Source organism: Lethenteron reissneri, chromosome 29 (assembly GCF_015708825.2).
Source record: "Lethenteron reissneri isolate LAM-NWPU_2019-01 chromosome 29, ASM1570882v1, whole genome shotgun sequence".
Lineage (NCBI taxonomy): Eukaryota > Metazoa > Chordata > Hyperoartia > Petromyzontiformes > Petromyzontidae > Lethenteron > Lethenteron reissneri.
Window position 1 is genome coordinate 5,143,055 of NC_083807.1, and position 20,998 is coordinate 5,164,052.

General features: G+C 45.0%; 1 protein-coding gene across 1 annotated transcript; it reads right to left on the minus strand.

Annotated features, from left to right (window-relative positions):
- ADPRS (ADP-ribosylserine hydrolase) lies at window positions 1-13,686 on the minus strand. Its single transcript, XM_061562456.1, is given in 8 exon segments — window positions 1-709; window positions 711-886; window positions 1,974-2,071; window positions 4,723-4,901; window positions 6,763-6,976; window positions 9,553-9,646; window positions 11,124-11,306; window positions 13,594-13,686. Coding segments are annotated over 7 exon segments (1,113 nt in total). The 5' UTR covers window positions 11,299-11,306; window positions 13,594-13,686; the 3' UTR covers window positions 1-532.
- Between the last annotated feature and the right edge of the window lie 7,312 nt (window positions 13,687-20,998).

Genomic DNA, 20,998 nt, shown 5'->3' on the forward strand with positions numbered 1-20,998 from the left:
GTCGTGAGAATTATTTTATTATGTTTTATTTTTATTATTTTATTATTTCCCTTCTACGTGACTTTACCGAAAGAACCAAGAAGATTAATTATATTATTACGCTTGTTCACCCAGTAGAGCCTCAAGACTCCTAAGGCAGGAGGGTCTTCCCAAGCGTTCGCAGTAGTGGCAATGCGTTCTTGTGAGTATGTACGCTGAACTGCTTACTAACCTTACGTCGCCAATCGTGAGTAATCACCATCGAGTAATTTGCAAATAATTTTTCAACAACTGGGATCTTTGGCCAATACCAGTTACAAAGTATGTGTTTTTATGCTATGGGAAAAAACAGAGGAAACCCACGTAGAACAGGGGGAGAACATACATACTCAAAAAACCTCTATTATGAATACATACGCAACACAGAAAAACGTTATTGAACCCAGGAGCTTCTAGCTAATGAGGCACGGGTGTCACCACTGCACCGCCCTGCCGCCCAATATACAATCTCAACATCCAACTCCACGTCTAGCAAAGTGGTCGTAGGTTCTCTTCACTTTTGCTCAGCGTTGCAGTCTTGAGAGGGCTTGTGATCCACACTCGAGCTACTGCTGCGGAGATTCCGCTGGTACTGCCCCAGCAGCTGCCGCGCCTGCGTGCGGGCCTCCTGCACACCTTCACTGAGCTGGAGCCATGAGGCCGGCAAGCCACCATCACCGTGATAGGCCCCATGCGATGGCTCCAGCCATGCTGGCCACCGTGTCCGTATCGCCGCCCAGGGAGATGGCGTAGAGCAGCGTGCGCGCCACGCCACCCAGCTCGTCGGGAATGTCGGGCTCGGGTTGCAGGCAGCGCAGGAAGGCGTACACGGCAGTGGGCACCGACTCCAAGGCTTGCACGCCGTTGCCTGCGTGAGTCACGCAAACATCCAAACAAGATCAACAACAATGTTGATGGCATTTCGATTTAAAGCTTTCGTGACTGCAGGGATTCGTCTTCTTGGTTCTTTCGGTAAAGTCACGTAGAAGGGAAATAAGAACAGGTCTGTTCTTCACCTGAGGATGGCTGCTTGCGTTGTAGAAGGGAAATAAGAACAGGTCTGTTCTTCACCTGAGGACGGCTGCTTGCGTTGTGGCCGAAGCGTCGTGAGAATTATTTTATTATGTTTTATTTTTATTATTTTATTATTGATGGCACTCGCTATTAGTTATTGCTGCATGTCCAATTGAATACCGTTCACAAGCACACACTCAAATATAACATAAAAACTAAAATCTTTCAGGACTAAGCAGAACTTTTAAATGAAATGCAGAGATGGGTGAAAGAATGTTCCATAAGCAATTCCTAAATCACCAGTTTCATATGTGCAGTATTAAAGATATTGTCACTCGGAAATGTAAGTGGAATCATCGTAGGTGATGCCGCCAAAGCTTTGGGAGTGTAAGATGGCAGCGTTCACGCAGCCCACTCTGTTCAGTTTGAAATCGCGACGAAAGCCGTCGACGCGGCGACCGAACATCGATCTCCCAGCTGAGGTCGCAAACGGGTTTTGATTCCTTACCCGTACCCGTACTCGGCCGCACCGGGGTCGCAAACGGGTACTCGTACCCGTACCCGGCCGTACCCGTATCCTACCCATACCCGGCCGGGTATGGGTAGGGTACGGGTATCGGGTACCTGATTGCGACCTCTGGGATGAAGCCATGTTGCAGGCGCGGGTGGGTTGATTCTAGGAACTTGAATTGTGAGAAGAGACAAGACGTTGGGAAATGAGTGACAAACAGTTACTCACCAGTGACTCACGGCCTACCCGTACCCGTACCCGGCCGCACCAGGGTCGCAAACGGTTACCCGTACCCGGCCGGGTACGGGTAGCCGGGTATCGAGTAGGGTACGGGTATCGGGTACCCGGTTGCGACCTCTGTCTCGCAGTCTTCAGAGCAACAACACAATGTACTCTTCTCACAAGGAAACTCCCCCCCCCCCAGTCTCACCGAGGTGCTGCACAACATCTTCTCTCGGCACGTCTTTCAGGTTCAAGAACTCCTTGATCTTCTCCAACCTATTACAATAGGGTGTTGCACTTTTTGCACTGTAGAAAAAAAAATTATTATATAAAGTTACAGGATATGATAACCTTTAATTGTAATCATTTGACATGCTTACAATGTACATTTATACAACATCCACTCATTGAATCCTCACAAAGTGAAATAACCTTGCGTAAATTAGTCATCATCATATTTATTATATCACGATGTAACGCGATTTTTGTTCCTGAGTAGTAAGTGTTATTTTCTAATTGCTTATTCTTCAAAAGTATGTAAAATGTCTATTATTATTCCCCACAAACTTTGCTTTTGTGACCAGGACTTTACGTGAAGGAATGTCGCAAATGCACACCACGTTTTCTCTTTGAAAATAGGTACATTTCAAAATATCACTGTCCTGGTCACAAAGCAAAGTTTGTGGGGAATAATAGCCATTTTCTGTACTTTTGAGGCAGAAGCAATTAGGAAATAACACTTACTACCCAGGAACAAAAAAATATAAATTTGTTACACAGTGTTATTAATGGAGTGGATTATTAACTTTGCTTTTGTATCCTGGTCACAAAAGCAAAGTTTGTGGGGAATAATAGCCATGTTCTGTAATTTTGAGGCATATGAGACTAGGTTTTTCCCCTTTTATCTGGCAACAAAACAGGTGTTAAGTTGTTAAAGCAGGCATAAGCAATTGGAAAATAACACTTCCTACCCAGGAACAAAAAGATGTTTGTTACACAGTGAATTATCAGCCATCCCAATGCTGAAAAATACCTGAAAATTAACCAATGGAGATTACACAGAGCAGCAACGTCACCCCCAACTACAACAAACTTGGCAAGACCCTCCTGAAAAAGTCCGGAGACTGAGTGAGGCTTGGCTGGGTAAACAAGCATCATGATAAAGACGAGAACTGATCTGTGGCAGATGACCCACATTTACACAGCGGAAAAAAATCAAGTCAACCTACAGGCAGGACACACACACACGTGGCAGAAATGTGAGACATGGCCTTGGTAAGGTCAGGATAAATGAATTCCGCACTTGTACTTAGTGGGGAACATTGTCCATCATAGAGGGAAATATGATGGTTATTATGAAGTGGGAATTTTAGTCCCTCCAGGAATCAAAACTGAAGTTTTTGGATATATGGGATAGAGTTTCCCAGCTATCAATGAGACTCTATGAAACACTTAGCGATGTGAGGATGTTTCAGATATCACACGTGAAATAGTGACCACTTCTCTTGGCAGGAAGAAAAATTTGAAAGCTCCCAAACCAGATGGAAAAACTGTGACCTCTTCATAAAAGCAGCACTACTGTTTTCTAATGCTTACAAGCTATGCAATGCCTCCATCATGGAAATATGCCTAAATTATTACACGTCACTGATGCGTTTCGTTTTTTATCCTTCCCCCCGCACCTCCGATTAGCACGGTTGGCTACGTATGGTGCGAAAGAAGTTCAACATACAACCGAATAATGGATATTTTAGAGGCCAACCCATACATAAACAAGCTGGAGTTACAAATATTTCTATCATTTGTTGCTTACTCATCAGATTTCAATGACAAATTAATATCAAAATACGCTTAACACGTAGGCTTTCGAGACCAATATCATCCATAGAGGTTTTTGGGTTAGATCGTGTAAATATATAAATTTGTCGTTGAAACCCGCCAACACCCGACACAGCCAACTAGTAAGGGTTGTTCTGGTTTCGTGACAACCCTTACTCGTTGGCTGTGTCGGGTGGTGGCGGGTTTTAACGACACATTTATAAATTTACGCGATCTCACCCAAAAACCTCTATTATGGACCATTACGCTTAGCTTTCGTAGAAGTCCTATGAAAAAGCATTTAATTCGGTGGAACTAATGCAGTCAACCAGGCTCTCAAAGTCCACAGGCTTAATAAAAAATATATAAGTGATCAAATAATGAAAAAATCTGAAATAGCTCCACTGAGATTACAACAAGAACACAAATCTCAGAAGAGGACCCAGGCAAGGAGGGCCACTCTTAAAGACACAGCCACAATAAATTGCAAACATTATATCGGAGAAATAAACATGGACATTTTCTGATGGCATGGTCCACAACATAGCCAATGACAATGCAGTAGATTGCTGCTGGAGGAAAGTCAGAAAATCTTGAACCTTAAATATTTTTTTACGTCTGAATGTTGCACTATGAGATCTCTTTTACCAGTGGCAAAATATAAAAGTAGGTTTTTACCCTTTTAACTGGTACAAAACTGACACCTTTATTCAAGGCATCATTTTTGCAATGACCACGACACAAGTAGTCAAAAAAGCAAACAAAAAGAAGCAACTCTGATCATGATAATAATATGCACTGTCCTTGGAAGTTAATTGGTCCACACCCGAGACGGCTTTCTTTAGAGCCTAGTCCCCATTGGTGTTGGACCAGATGACACCAGAAGGCGTACAACTCAAACACAGTGCAATATCAGAGTATTGAGAGCTCGGGGTAAGCATTAACACTATGAGATCTCTTTTACCAGTGGCAAAATATAATAGTAGGTTTATACCCTTTCAACTGGTACAAAACTGACACCTTTATTCAAGGCATCATGTTTGCAATGACCACAACACAAGTAGTCAAAAAAGCAAACAAAAAGAAGCCTCTGAATGTTGGTTCAGGAAATGTAAAAAAAAAGTTCGTGAATAACCAACCTTGCCTTGTCATTTGAGGATTCCTCGACCTCGAGCATCTCTTGTATCAGTTTGTCAACAAACGTCAAAGCACAAATGTTATCCTCCGCAATCGCAAAATGCACAGCTAAGGCCTGCAAGATGGTGCCGTTGTAGCCCAGGGAGTTGGCGTGGGTGATGCGTGCACTCAATCTGGCGATCTGCAGCAAAACGGAAGGCACTGTTATGGCGAGAATCACACACAACACGTGATATATTACAGCAGACTCTTCATTATCCAAAAAAAATTCAATTTTCCGCGGATCAGTGATAACACTTTCCTGCTCCCGCACAGAAGAATCCGCCCACTAAGTGGGTAGCAGAGCCACACCAATCAACATCAATCAAACTCCGCCCATTGTTGCAAAGACATGCAACTACTGTACTGTAGAGGCGATCACATGGATTTCGGATTAACCAGAGCACATATTTGCTTGGCTTAAGCACGTGACTTGTAATAAACATTTCTAATAATATAATTGTATAATTGTTTTTATATGATTATTTTGGGCTTGAGGGGAAAATCCATGAGTTTCTAATTTATGTCAAAATCTCAGGTGCGCAGTTAATCGGCAAATCGGATAAACCGCAAGTGGGTAATTGATAGTCCACTGTATTATTATCATTCCACTTGTTTACCCAGCAAAGCCTCACCAAGTCTCAAGATTGTTTTTTCCAGAAGGGTCCTGCAGAAGCTTTCACAGAAGGGGGTGATGCAGCTACTGTGTGTAATCCCAATCAAATAATTTGCAGGGATTTTTTTCAGCAATCGGTTGTTTGGCCAAGATCCTTTAATTTTCGATTAAAAGCTTTCGTGACTGCAGGGATTCATCTTCTTGGTTCTTTCGGTAAAGTCACGTAGAAGGGAAGTAATTAAATAATAAATATAAAACATTATTAAATATTTCTCACAAAGAGAGAAAAAGTGATAATTATTGTATTGTTTAATTTTTATTATTTTATTATTTCCCTTCTACGTGACTTTACCGAAAGAACCAAGAATATCCTTTAAGTTCCTGACTCAAACACCTCTCTGTGTGGAGTGTGTATGTTCTCCCCCCATTCTACATGGGTTTCCTCTGGGTTCTACAGTATTCTCCCATACTAAAAAAAAAGCCGTACAATGTAACTGTTAAAAGGCTGAGCATCCCAATGCTGAAAAACTACATGAAAGTTGATAATTGTTTTATTACACTTCTATCTGGCAACGAAACTGACACATTTTTTACAAGGAGTCATGTTTGCATAGACCACAATACCTGCAGCCATAATGCAAACAAAAAACATAACTCTGATAATATATGCACTGTCCTTGAAGTTGATTGGTCCACACCCGAGACAGCTTTCCTTAGAGCCTAGTCTCACATGGGTTGGACCAGATGACGCCAAAAGGCGCACAACTCAAAGACAATGCACCATCAGAGTATGAGAGCTCGGGGTAAGCATTTACACCATTAAAACCAATTATCATATTTTTTACTGGCAAATGAGGTTCCAATGGTGTACCTGAAAGTTACTCAATTGCGATTACACACAACATTGCACCCCACTGCAAAACAACATCGCAGTACCATCCTCATTAAGAGGCTTGAGACTTGGCGAGGCCATACCCGGGTAAGCGCGCGTAACGTATTTCGACATGTAGATTGGATTTGAATAGATTTTATTTAAACACGCATCATTGGTCTTCTTGGTTCTTTTGGTAAAGTCACGTAGAAGGGAAGTAATAAAATAATAAAAATAAAACATAATAAAATTATTCTCACGACGTTTCGGCCACAACGCAAGTAGCCGTCCTCAGGTGAAAACCAGGTCTGTCAGACGCTGTCTCCCCGACAGACCTGAAACTTCTCAAACGTCGTGAGAATCATTTTATTATGTTTTATTTTTATGATTTTATTACTTCCTTTCTACGTGACTTTACCGAAAGAACCAAGAAGATGAATACCTGCAATCACGAAAACTTAAAATCGAAATATTACGCATCATTGGGTTCGACACATGTCCACTGCATTTACCTACGTGTTTAACATCAGCAGTCGCAGGGTAAGCGAGAGCCACCGGTGCCACCCTCATGGCGCCACCATTGCCGAAGGAACCGCGCCCCTCAAACTGCTCAGCCGCCGGCGTAAATACATCGTCGCCAGCGTACGCGCGCTGCTGAAACTTCTCAAACACAGTCACCACACCCGCCCCGTAGCCACGCAGTGGCTCCTTCTGGTATTCTTTGGCAAATCTGAAAAACAGGAAACAGTCTCAATTAAAGCACATACGCTCAATGCATTTGTCCATAATAATATTTAGTTAAAAACGACTTAAGATAATGTTGCAACTTCATTGGAACCCCATTTGCCAGTAAAAAATATGATAATTGGTTTTTTACCCTTCTATCTGGCAACAAAACTGACACCTTTTTTTTAACAAGGAGTCATGTTTGCATAGACCACAATACCTGCAGTCATAATGCAAACAAAAAACATAACTCTCATGTGAGACGAGGATCTAAGGGAAGCTGTCTCGGGTGTGGACCAATCAACTTCAAGGACAGTGCACATTATCAGTTATGTTTTTTGTTTGCATTATGACTGCAGGTATTGTGGTCTATGCAAACATGACTCCTTGTTAACAAAAAAAGGTGTCAGTTTTGTTTCCAGATAGAAGGGTAAAATAAGTATAACCCGTAAAAACAAAGTTTTTCACTATAAATCCTTTATATGCGTGGCGGCTAGAGTCCTCTCGTCCTCTGGCTTGAGATGGCTGCCACCTATGGGTCAGATGAGTGTCTGCCAGTATTAAGCAATTGGTAATTAAATATTTAATTTGTTTTCCCTAAACAGTGTAAAATTTTGGAAAAAAAAATTCACGAAAATTAATTGTCACGCACAACGAGTCTGTGTGCAAAATGTCAGCTCGATTGGATCACGGGAAGTGGGTTAAAAAACGACCGAAATATTTGCACGGTCGTAAGCAAGCAAGCACGCAAGCAAGCAAGCAAGCGAACTTAATATAAAGGATTTAAAAACCAATTATCAATGTTGCAACTTATTTACACTGGGAGTTATTCTTAATCATTATTATTACTTATTCTGTTTGCTTACCTAGGAAGCATAACCTGAGTCGCAAGACTCTTTTCAGGAGGGGCCTGCCAAGTTTTTGCAGTAGGTGGGCGATGTTGCCGCATGTAAGCCCAATTGAGTAATTTGCAGGTACTTTTTAACCATTCGGGATGTTTGGCCAATACCAGTTGCACTGCATGCTTCTTGTTAAGCTATGGAATGAATCCATGCAGAACAGGGGGATAACACACACAAACTTCACACAGAAGGAACCAGTCAGCAATAGAATGCAGGCGCTTTTTACTGAGAGGCAGGAATGTTACTACTTTGCCAGAATGAAAATTAAAAGGGTAAAGAAAAAACCTAAGAGTATGAAAGAATGTTTTCTCGTGCAAAGAACATCAGCACGAAAATAAAAGTGCATCAACATGATGTAATCAGTTATCTGCCAGGGTGGCTAGGAGATGGCAGTACAGAAATTGACAGAATTAACCTCGTCGCTTGACTGCAGTGATATATACAACACTTGGATTACATCTGAAGACTCGAACATTCCCAATTTAGGAGTCACTCTCCCATCTGTTCAGGTGTCGGCTTCTAAATAGGACAGCCTTTGCTTTCATTTGGCTTATTCTTGGAGCGGAGATAGGGATACAGAGAAATGTATCCATTTCCACCAGAAAATGTAGTCTTCTTCACCAAAGGGAGAACATAGGAAAACTTTTCAGTTGTAGGTACCAGAGATGTGATAGAAATCCAAAGTGGAGGTCAGTGGTTCAAATAGCTTTTCCAAGTTGTGGATCATTGTAGCGTTGACCTTTTTAAGGTGCTGATCAGGTCAAATTCAACATTACAAGCCACAACTCCCCAAGCTACAGGAGCTACCAAGAATACATATACTTAATTGGAAACCTCTCTTTCAGAACTTTACAACTATGTAAAGGACACCAAATATTCAAATTATTTTGCAACAGAGTTTGGTGACCTTTGCTTTAATCCTGACCAAACGCTCCAAAAACTCGGTCGACTTTCAAAAACTAGGTCGTGTCTATGTCTTAAATGTTTGTCTCTGTCTCCGTGTCCCTAATAGGGTATTAGTGTGTGTTGTCTTGTGATCATAGCAAGTTTCCACCCGTGCACTTGCTTTAATCACGAGTATTTTTCGTTTAAACTCACAGATAGCGGAGCGGATTTGGAGTAATTTGGCGAGCGACTTCTCGTATCCGTGTAAAAATTGCATGAGGAAGCCGCTTTGCTATGCATTCTAGGTAAAATATAATATTAAGAAATAGAATCGTGAATAAGAGTTTTCACAGACTCTCCATCTGCCATGGATAATAGAAGTTTGGGGAAATAGGGCCATGGATATGACAGTTCTGTACTATCGCATCCCATATTTTCGATATGGGATGCGACTTGCATCACACTGGGATTTTTGCACACAGCGTTGTAATACGGTGGTTGTTTTTGGAAGATTTGCTGGTTTATCCAGGATGTTTCTGTTGTGCGTCGTCACTTTAAGATGTTCTCTGTTCATATTTTGTTTGTTGCGGTTGCACCCGACTCAAGAGCAGCATGGCTCACTGGGCTATACCTAATAAATGAAACTTGAAACTTGATCAAGGGTCAGTGCTTAAAGCCTCTGGGAAAATCAAATCTATTGGGAGTCTTAAACCGTGGGATTTCATGGGCGTTTCCAGTTGGCTCGAGCAATTATAAAAAAAAACAGTGTGACCAGTCTGGATGGCTCCATTACCGTTGAGACATGTCTTGAGCATCGAACCGCCCATTGTCGATGAGGGACTGTGCCACGGACCTCAGCATGGCAGTGTCATCCGTGTATTGAAAATCTACGATAAGGAAAAACATCTCGGTGTTAACGAAAGAACACGAGACAAAGTTGTATTTGTTTTGCAACGTAAATCCAGCGCGGCAAAAGTGGCTCCCACTCTGTAAAAGATGTGATTCCAGACATACAGTACCCTGGCGTCTGCAAACTAAGTTGCCTCTGCGGTAGCAGTTACATTGGAGAAACCAAACGACATGTCTCGGACCGCATCCGTGAACACAAAGCAGACCTAAAACACGGTAGGACCAACACCTCAGCCGTGGCAGACCACTGTTATAATTCAGTGGGCTCACATGACATTGACTTCTCCAAGACAGAGGTTCTCTGCAAGCTATCTGGCTACCATGAGAGATTCGTTCATGAGGCTATCCACATATACAAACACAGAGACAATTTCAACCGAGAAGATAGATTCTGGCTCAGCAATCATTGGAAGGATTTGATAAACCATTTCGGGTCTTAATTGATTGTGTTTACGCTTACGGTGACTTTCAGACCGCATTCCATTCTCTTTCTCTCCCCCCTCCTCCGTACCGCCAGTTGCTGTCCGTGGTGCTGACGTTAAGAAAAAAACTGCCACCTAGCCTGGCACAACCGCCGTGGTGGTGACGCCGCCGCCACATATTGGCAAACGGCGGTTGTTTAGGGTGCAGTGGGGTGGTGCGCCTCTTGTGTTGTGTGCGTTGTCTGTGTTTCGTTAAGGGAGCGGTGGTGCAGCGGTTAGCGCGCTGCATTGCAAACTTTGCCGGACCACCAGAGTTCGATTCCCTCACACGGCCACCAACACCGGCGACGATTATGGCAACCGGTCCCGGGCCTCCCCTAGGTCGACTCGGCCTCAAATGAGTTACCCCGGTGCGGTGTGTAGTTACACATCACCACTGGGAAGACAAAGGCGGCCGGGCGTGATTGCTGGCCACCCCCACTTCCCTCTACGTGTCTTATCGGCCTTCATGCGGTGCTTGCTACTCGCAAACAGCACTTGCCGCAACAGTCTTGGGGCCGTCCATAAATGACGTCACGCACCTGGGGGGTGGGGGGGGGTGTCAGACATGTGACGATGTGACGAGGGGGGGGGGGGTGAGAAATGTGACGTCACATCAAAATGCACAACTTTAAATAAATATAGAATTGTTATAACAACACTATTTGTTACAACAACACTCCTACAACATCAGAGTGCAGCGCCACATTAGATACGCACTACAATGACAATAGTTTAAAGCGATTTGAAGCACGCTTTATTTTCAAAATGGAAATATGGTTTTGGGGGGTGGGGGTGCAGAGCTTTGTGACGTCATATTTGATGGGGAGGGAGGGGTCTGACTTTTTGTGACGCCGCGTGCCGAGTGTGGAGGGGGCGGTCAAAACTCGTCCAAAATCGCGTGACGTCATTTATGGACGGTCCCCTTACTATAATCATTACCTCCTACACGGCTGAGAATCGTGGTGCGTGCACGCGTCCGTGTCCCGCGCACCGTCATTGCGTCGCATGTGGAAGTTTCGTGCGTCTTTGGCGAGGGCCACGGGGCTCACGAAGCCGCGGCCCTCGTAGCGAGAGCCCACGACGTCCCCCAGCAGAGCGCCCAGCAGCGCGCCCTGGAAGCGCGGGGCGAGGCGCTCCAGGGCCGAGACGGCGGGCGAGGCGCTCATGGGGAGACCTGCTCAGAGACCAGCACCACCCACACACCACACACACCACACACACACACCACACACACACACCACACACACACACACCACCCACACACACACCACACACGCACGCTCCTGCGACGGGGGAACCCCGTTCACAATGAGACCCCAACACAGAGAGAGAGAGACGCCACACAGTGAGAGACCGGGTTTACAATGAGACCCCAACAGTGACCCGCACACACACACACAGAGACCCACACACAGACAGAGACCCACACACACAGAGACCCACACACAGAGAGACCCACACACACACAGAGACCCACACACAGAGACCCCCACACAGAGACCTCCACACACAGAGAGAGACCCACACACACAAGGACCCACACACACACAGAGACCCACACACACAGAGACCCACACACACAGAGACCCACGCACACACAGAGACCCACACACACACAGAGACACACAGAGACCCACGCACACACAGAGACCCACACACACACAGAGACCCACACACAGAGACCCCCACACAGAGACCCACACACACAGAGACCCACACACAGAGAGACCCACACACACAGAGAGACCCACACACAGAAAGACCCACACACAGAAAGACCCACACACAGAGACCCCCACACAGAGAGACCCACACACAGAGACACTCACACAAAGAGACCCACACACAGAGACCCACACACACACAGAGAGACCCACACACACACAGAGACCCACACACAGAGACACTCACACACACAGAGACCCACACACACAGAGAGACCCACACACACACAGAGACCCACACACAGAGACACTCACACACACAGAGACCCACACAGAGAGAGAGACCCACACACACACAGAGACCCACACACACACAGAGACCCACACACAGAGACACTCACACACACAGAGACCCACACACAGAGAGAGACCCACACACAGAGAGAGACTCACACACACAGCCAGAGACCCACACACACAGCCAGAGACCCACACACACACAGAGACCCACACACACACAGAGACCCACACACACACAGCCAGACACACAGAGACACACACACACAGAGACCCACACACACAGAGAGACCCACACACAGAGACCCACACACAGAGAGAGACCCACACACACACAGAGACCCACACACAGAGACACTCACACACACAGAGACCCACACACACACAGAGACCCACACACACACAGAGACCCACACACACACAGAGACCCACACACACACACAGAGACTCACACACACACAGAGACACACAGAGACACACACACACAGAGACTCACACACACAGCCAGAGACTCACACACACAGCCAGAGACTCACACACACAGAGACCCACACACACACACACACAGAGACCCACACACACACAGAGACCCACACACAGAGACACACACACACACAGAGACCCACACACAGAGAGAGACCCACACACACAGCCAGAGACTCACACACACACAGAGACCCACACACACAGAGACCCACACACACACAGAGACACACAGAGACACACACACAGCCAGAGACCCACACACACAGAGACACACACACACACAGACAGAGACTCACACACACAGAGACCCACACACACACACACACAGAGACCCACACACACACAGAGACCCACACACAGAGACACTCACACACACAGAGACCCACACACAGACAGAGACCCACACACACACAGAGACCCACACACACACAGAGACCCACACACACAGAGACCCACACACACACAGAGACACACAGAGACACACACACACAGAGACTCACACACACAGCCAGAGACTCACACACACAGCCAGAGACTCACACACACAGAGACCCACACACACACAGAGACTCACACACACACGCAGAGACCCACACACAGAGACACTCACACACACAGAGACCCACACACAGAGAGAGACCCACACACACACACAGAGACCCACACACACACAGAGACCCACACACAGAGACACTCACACACACAGAGACCCACACACAGAGACCCACACACAGAGAGAGACCCACACACACACAGAGACCCACACACACACAGAGACCCACACACACAGAGACCCACACACACACAGAGACACACAGAGACACACACACAGAGACCCACACACACAGAGACACCCACACACACAGAGAGAGACCCACACACACAGAGACCCACACACACACACACAGACCCACACACAGAGACCCACACACAGAGAGAGACCCACACACACAGAGAGACCCCCACACAGAGAGACCCCCACACAGAGAGACCCACACACACACAGAGACCCACACAGAGTCGCCGTTTCGCGTTGCTCCCCACACAGCCCAGCGTCTTCTCTGCCCACGTGGTCGCCGTGGCGGCCAATGGGGAGGCGTTCCTTCCCGTGACAAACCACGGAATCGATTCGTGATCTTCGATCCGAGGTTCGGCGTCGATTCCCTCGCGCGATCCAGCGGACAAACCGCATGGCACGGGCCCCCCCCCCCCCGAGGTCACGTGTCGTTACATTTGCTGCAAGGCCGTAGCCGTGGGGTCAACATTGGGGGGGACCAAATATTGCAGGAGGTCTCCCCCCCAGAAAAAAAAATCTACATTTGAAAACTAATTTCCTGCCTAAAATATAAAAAAAATTTCACTAACACATAGGATGGACTTTTAATATTTTTTTTACAATAATATCTAATAGTTTATTGTATTACATTGCTCTGTTTTTTCTTTTTTTACCTTTTTTTGTTTTATTGTATGCAATGGCAGAGGGGGTTGAGAAATGTGACGTCAAATCAGAGTGCAGCGCCACATTAAATACGCACTATAATGACAATAGTTTTAAGCGATTTGAAGCATGTTTTATTTTAAAAATGGAAATATGGTTTTTTGGGGGGGGGCAGAGCTTTGTGACGTCATATTTGAGGGGGGGTCTGACTTTTTATGACGCCGTGTGACGAGGGGGGGGGGGTAAAAAATCGTCCAAAATCGCGTGACGTCATTTATGGACGGCCCCTATGTGTCTTCATGGGCATTTATGGTTAACGATCTGGTCCATAGTTTGAGTTGCATGGACACAATCGCGCGTCTGTAATTTGTTCCATTTAGATGATACCGCAAGAGGGCAGCATTGCTACATCGTTAGCATCAGTTGGCACATTCGGCACGGATACTCTGGTGCCAGACAGACGTGGCACTCCTTGGGGGCCGTCCATAAATGACGTCACGCGATTTTAGACGATTTTTGACCCCCCCCCCTCGTCACACGGCGTCACAAAAAGTCAGACCCCCCCCCCTCAAATATGACGTCACAAAGCTCTGCCTCCACCCACCCCCCAAAAATAAAACATGCTTCAAATCGCTTTAACCTATCGTCATTGTAGTGCGTATTTAATACGGCGCTGCACCCTGATGTTGTATGAGAAAACATTTATTAAAAAGCATTTAATTAAGTAGAACGTGTTGTCTATATTTATTTAAAGTTGCCCATTTTGATGTGACGTCACATTTCTCAAACCCCCGCCCCCCTCGTCACACATCGTCACAAATGTCTGACTCCCCCCCCCCCCTAGGTGCGTGACGTCATTTATGGATGGCCCTAAATGTCGTGTTTGTTGAAACAAACAGTGCAAATAAAAACACAAAGTAAAAAGGTGTGCAGGTGAGGTTGGAAACCCAAGACGGATTCTATTAAAACCACACCAAAAAAAAGAACAATGTGGATACAAAACAGATTGTTTATTTAATGAAACAAAGCATACTAACTACAATTAAAATCAGTGTTTAAAAACCATGTTTGTTTTTGTGTGCGCATGTGTGCATATGTATGTGTGAGTATGTGTGAGAGTTCGGCTACATGGAGGAGACTACTGGCAGTCTTGCTCATCAGACTGACCCATCGTCAATGCTCCATCGCAAACCGGGGGGGTTAGGTTCCTGGAAAAGGGTTCTATGGGAAATCGGGGTTAGGGGAACCAAAGTCATGGTCAGACTCGTCATAGCTTAACTAACTTGCCTGTTTATTAACTAAACACTGAATAAAATAAGTACATTACACAATAACATCCTGAACCATAAATATTACGTTAACTTTACATACCTTCAATATTGAGGATAGAAGTCGATTATGATGACGATGACAATGACAATAACGATGACAATGAGATGATGGGGGAACGGGTGCTATAAGACGGAGGCGCTCAGCCCACCCTCCCCCCTCTTTCTCCGGGTCATCAATGACAGATGAGTTGGGCAGGCGAGGGGGCAGGCGAGAAGTTCAAGTTCAAGTTCATGTATTAGGTAGAGCCCTGTCAGCCATTCAGCTCTTGAATCAGGTGCAACTGCAACAAACAAAAAACAAAAACATGAACAAAAAACATCGTAAAGTGAATATGTGACTGAGTGCAAACAGAAAATCCAAGAAAAGACAGCAAAATATTGCAGGAAAAAACACCGTACACCAACGCTGTGTGAAAAAATCCCAGTGGGATGCAAGTCAAAACAACAACAACCACAAGACAATTTATAGATTAAAGCCATCAGTCTTACTCTGTACTACAACAAACAAACATGGCCAAACCAATACACTTTTCGAAATCACCAGAGGCGAGGGGGCAGGCCCAGTGGTACCGCTGGCTGGATAGGTGGTGCTGGTTATTTTCCTTAACAAAATTTTGTTAGGATGCATTTCTGCTGCGTTTTTGTGTGCAGGTCCCGGTACACCTCCCTCTATGGTTGCGATGTGGCACGGTCTATGGCCTGCGAGAATCGCAACCAAGCAGACGGACAGCTTGGTAAGCTACGAAGCAGCCTCAAGAGGTGCGCAGAGGTGCGGAGGAGAACCGCGGCCACCCTAAATCGGTGAATGGGTGTTGCGGACCCGTGCTTTTGGTAAATTTGTATAGGATGATAAACCGCGTGTACATGAATTCCGCGGTTGGCAAGTCCGCAGTGTATACGTAAATAGATGTATAGTGCAAAGAAGAGTAACAAGACAGACAAGGTAGTGCACGTGACCATCAGAGCACAGCCGCACATATCGATAAATAATTATAAGTGGTGCACACCACCGGCGCATGTGTAGTGGTGTGGCACATTAGGAATGGAGCACTCTTTTAATTATTTCCTTGTGCAGCAAGGGGGGAATAAAGTGTGGTTTTGTGAAAGTCCTGATGTGCTATGCAGTACATCGATGCACGTGTGTACAGCAGCATGCGATAACGGAGTTGGGCCTGTAGGGGGCTGGCAGGGTTATTGATTAACCGCAATTGTGTGCCAGTCACGTGGTTAATGGCGACTCGGTTGAAGATTGTTGTGTGTGACACGTGCTGTTGCATCTTACAGGTAAAGGACCCAAAGGTTGTTTTTGATCGTTAGAGAAATGTTCTAGACTTGTTCTAGACTTCAAGCTTGGCTTTGAAATGTTAGTTTGTGATATATCCAATAGGAGGGGTTTTAGCACTGTGCACTGTTAAGGATGACATACTGTAATTACGTACTGTAATTGTAATTCTCTAACCCTAATACTGTTTATTTTATAAGCATGCCCATGCACCCAGAGTATGACTACTTGCAATGCTATTGAAAATATAACACATGTACAGTCGTAAGTGGTACAATGGTGAAAAGTACAGTACGTATAATGTACACATACAGTATAGGTAATGGGTGTAAGATACCGATATAAGTCGATTGTATAGATAGAATACAGCTTAGGATTAAAGTAATGTGCGAATAGTGAAGTGCAAAGGTTACTGTCAAAGACAAAGATGGTTTATCAGCAGTAGAATTGGGTTTTAGATTAACTATGATTGATTAACCACACTTGTACACCAGTCACATGGTTAATGTCGACTCAGTTGAAGATTGCTGTGTGTGACACACGTGCTTTTGCATTTTACAGATTAACCACAATAAATGTTTCGATTTAAAGCTTTCGTGACTGCAGGGATTCATCTTCTTGGTTCTTTTGGTAAAGTCATGTAGAAGGGAAATAATAAAATAATAAAAATAAAACATAATAAAATAATTCTCACGACGTTTCGGCCACAACGCAAGCAGCCGTCTTCAGGTGAAGAACAGGTCTGTCGGGAAGACAGCGTCTGAATGACGCTGTCTTCCCGACAGACGCTGTCTTCCCGACAGACCTGTTCTTCACCTGAGGACGACTCCTTGCGTTGTGGCCGAAACGTCGTGAGAATTATTTTATTATGTTTTATTTTTATTATTTTATTATTTCCCTTCTACGTGACTTTACCGAAAGAACCAAGAACACAATAAATGTGTTTGCCCTCGATTTGGAGCACCTGCCCACGTCCTTCATTTCGAATGTGCAACAGTGGCATAGCACTGGCTGCTGGCAGGAAAGGGGATCTGCGGCGTACGGCAGTCCTGACGTCAGCAGGCCACGTGATATACACGAGAGGGGGATGCACGGGAAAGGTCACAGAAGAGGCACACCAGGAACCCGCTAGTAGGTTCCATAAAGGGGGCGTGGCCAAGGCGGAGCGAGACCACGTGACAGTATAAGAGGGGCCCCTGTAGGGGACCTCGGGGCTTTTGTTGATGTGGGAACCCCGCTCGTCAGGCAGCCTACCAACTGTCCTGGCTGAGTAGCGTCGCCGATAATAGACGGCCTAATGATTAAGAGTGTTAACCCCGATGGTGCTTGTTAATAAAGAAGTGCCTCCAAGTCTTATCGTCTCCGAGTTAGTCACTACACATATATAGCAAGCTCTGTGAGAGCTTCAGGTGATGGAGATTTCAATTAGCTGGGAATGCCAGCAGATTTATTTTCATCTGAAAAAGCTCAACGCATTTGTGAATAACACTGCAACCTTAAAGCCATATAACAGGTGACATTCTGCGCAATGGCCCATCTTCGTAGCACATGGGACATGGCCCATCTTCAAAGCATGTGCTATGAAGGACCATTGAACAAAACGTTGCCAATTATATATATATTGTTTTCTACGAAGGCAATGTTAGTGATTGTCTGCGAGACCGTTGCAGGCTGAAGCAGCTTTGTGTCTGAGCAAAAGTGCCTCTTCGGGTTTGAATCTAGGGACACTTCAACAGTTACGATGTTGGGACCGAACAGCAGAGTTATGATGAGCGTGAATGAAAGCTGTGGGGTAAAGGGGGGGGGGGTTGGACATTTAAATGTACACTTTTGTAGTCAATGATTCCCAGTGAAGAGCCACCCATTTTGGAAATTAAACCTCAAAAGCATAAGTGTAAAGGTTTGAAATGCATTCATGTGTTTGGATCCACGTTTACAATAAACCTTGACAGAGTAACTTTTGCTGCAGTAAACCATCAGACGCAGCGGCAGGTTGCATCAGTTCCAGTTTTGCAACGTGGAACAAAGGTTACGCATTACAGCTTTCGTATCAGCATAAACGCCTTAGATTTATTGCATTTAATCTTACGAGAGTCACTACCTTAGACTTTGTAACATGATATGGGTGTAAAAAACGTTGCATAGTCTGTTGCCATTACATTTGCAAAAATTCAAGAGATCGTTTGCAATTGTTCAAATTCAGTGTAAACGTCATTATAACCAATTTGAATAAAGTTCTTTGTCAATAGAATTGGCAAAAAAACGTGGTATTTATAGTAAAACCCAAAGGCTCATTAAACCATAGAAAATATCAAAGTGTTACAATAGGAATAGCATGAGTATTGTTCAGCTGCGAGATGCCATCATCATACATTAAACGGGCACAATCGAACATTTTACTTATTCAGCATGGTGATTCAATATGCAGACGCACACAAAGTAGAAGAAGCAAGAATAGCCCAGGCTTGGAGATCCCTCCAACCCAAGGAGCCCAGATGCAGTATGTTGATAGCACGTTCCAAGTTCATTTTATTCGAGCAGGTCAAAGAGGTCAAGATAGGTGTGCAGGAGTTACCTGGGTCACCAACATGATAAAAGCAAAACAAATACAGTCGACTATCGATTTGTGCGGTTTGTACAGTTTGCGGATTAACCCCGCACCTGAGGATTGACAATAACTCATGGATTTTCCCTTTAGCCCAAATTAATCATCTAAAACCGTTAAACATTGTCTTTCTTGGAAAAGTGTATTACAAGTCAGGTGCTTAAACCGAATAAATATGTTGTTCTGAAATCTATGTGGTTTGCTCTACAGTACAGGAGTTGGAATATCTTTACAACAGAGGGCAGAGTTTGATTGATGATGATTGGCGTGGCTCTGCTATCCACTTAATCGGTGGAGTGTACTTCGTGGGAAAATGTGGTTATTGGCATAGAGATCGTGAGAAAATTGTTATATTTTCGGATTATCCACGAATTAGAATTATGCGCGGCCGGTCTCCCCGTCATTAACACGGATAATTGCGAGTCTATGAATTACAGCAATGAAGTAAATAGAAATCGGGGTAAAAATAACTTTTGTCACGTGAAGAAAAATCGAAAATATTGCACTCACATAAAACAATGTTAATCAAGTAGTAAATTCCCTGTTCAACAAGCTAGCTAGCTCAGGCACGTTATATTTAGATTGATCATCGCTCAGTGATGCTTTCTAGGTCGCCTGTATAATAATAATATTGTGGGTATGCTTGTTTTCCTAGGAATGCCTCACCGACCCTCAACTCCTTTCAGGAGGGTCTTGCAAAGTTTTCGCAGGGGGGGGGGGGGTGCGATGTTGCTGCTGTGTTGAATCCCAATTGATGAATTCTCAGCAAATTTTTCAGCATTGAAATATACAGCCAGTACTGTACCACTTTGTGTGTGGATTTTATGAGGTATGGAAAAAAAGCCCATGCAGAACAAGGGGAGAACATACAAACACCACACAGAAAGGTGCGAGTCAGGAATGGAAACCAGAAAATACTTGTTCTGAGGCACGAGTGTTACCACTAGGCCACCACGCCACCCAAATACAAGCTCCTTTTTTAACCCCCCTCTTTTGGCCTACTACCCAGATCTCTCCCCCAAGCTACCACTAGTTCGTCGTACACCAAGTCAGACATGTTCTTTGTTCCTTTCCATTAGTCATGCCTGCTCTCAGCACCCTAAAATGCACTCCCAAATTGGAGTTCAACGCCTCTTGACCGCAACACTTTTATCTGCAAAACATGCGTTCACAGATAAGGTCGTTGCCGATGATAATGGATGTGACCAATGGTCGACATACAAAAGGTCCAATTAAGAATGTCCACATTTCCGCGATTCTTTGTTTACGCTTTACAAGGAATGTTTACAACATTTATGCATTGGCTCTGTCTATGTTTTAACCAGGGAAGGGGCGAGGCCCCGATTATGCTCGTAAATATGCAAGATGAACTGAAATTTGATTTGAAGTTGTGATGCTATTTGGAACTTTGCTGAGAGAAACCCAGCCACATTGCTGAAGGCGTTCCCACACCTTTGCCAACAGGCACTGAGCTCTACGGATGTACAGCTTCCTGTGCGCCTTGAGCGGATGCTACCGTTATTTCCGATACCTTTAGAGGACAAACATATATTGGAGAGCATTCCAGAATCCATGCCCAATTTTCTTCCTAAATGATACTGATTTGTTTGATATGGCACCCTCCTATATTAGCCGGGACGGCCAAGTGCTTTACAGCACATCTCTTCACAACACATTTGAATGGGCACCTCCAGTGGCAACTGTCTATGGGCACATGGCGATTCAGCACCTGGTCTGCAAGCGGGCACTAGTCTGGCAGTAGA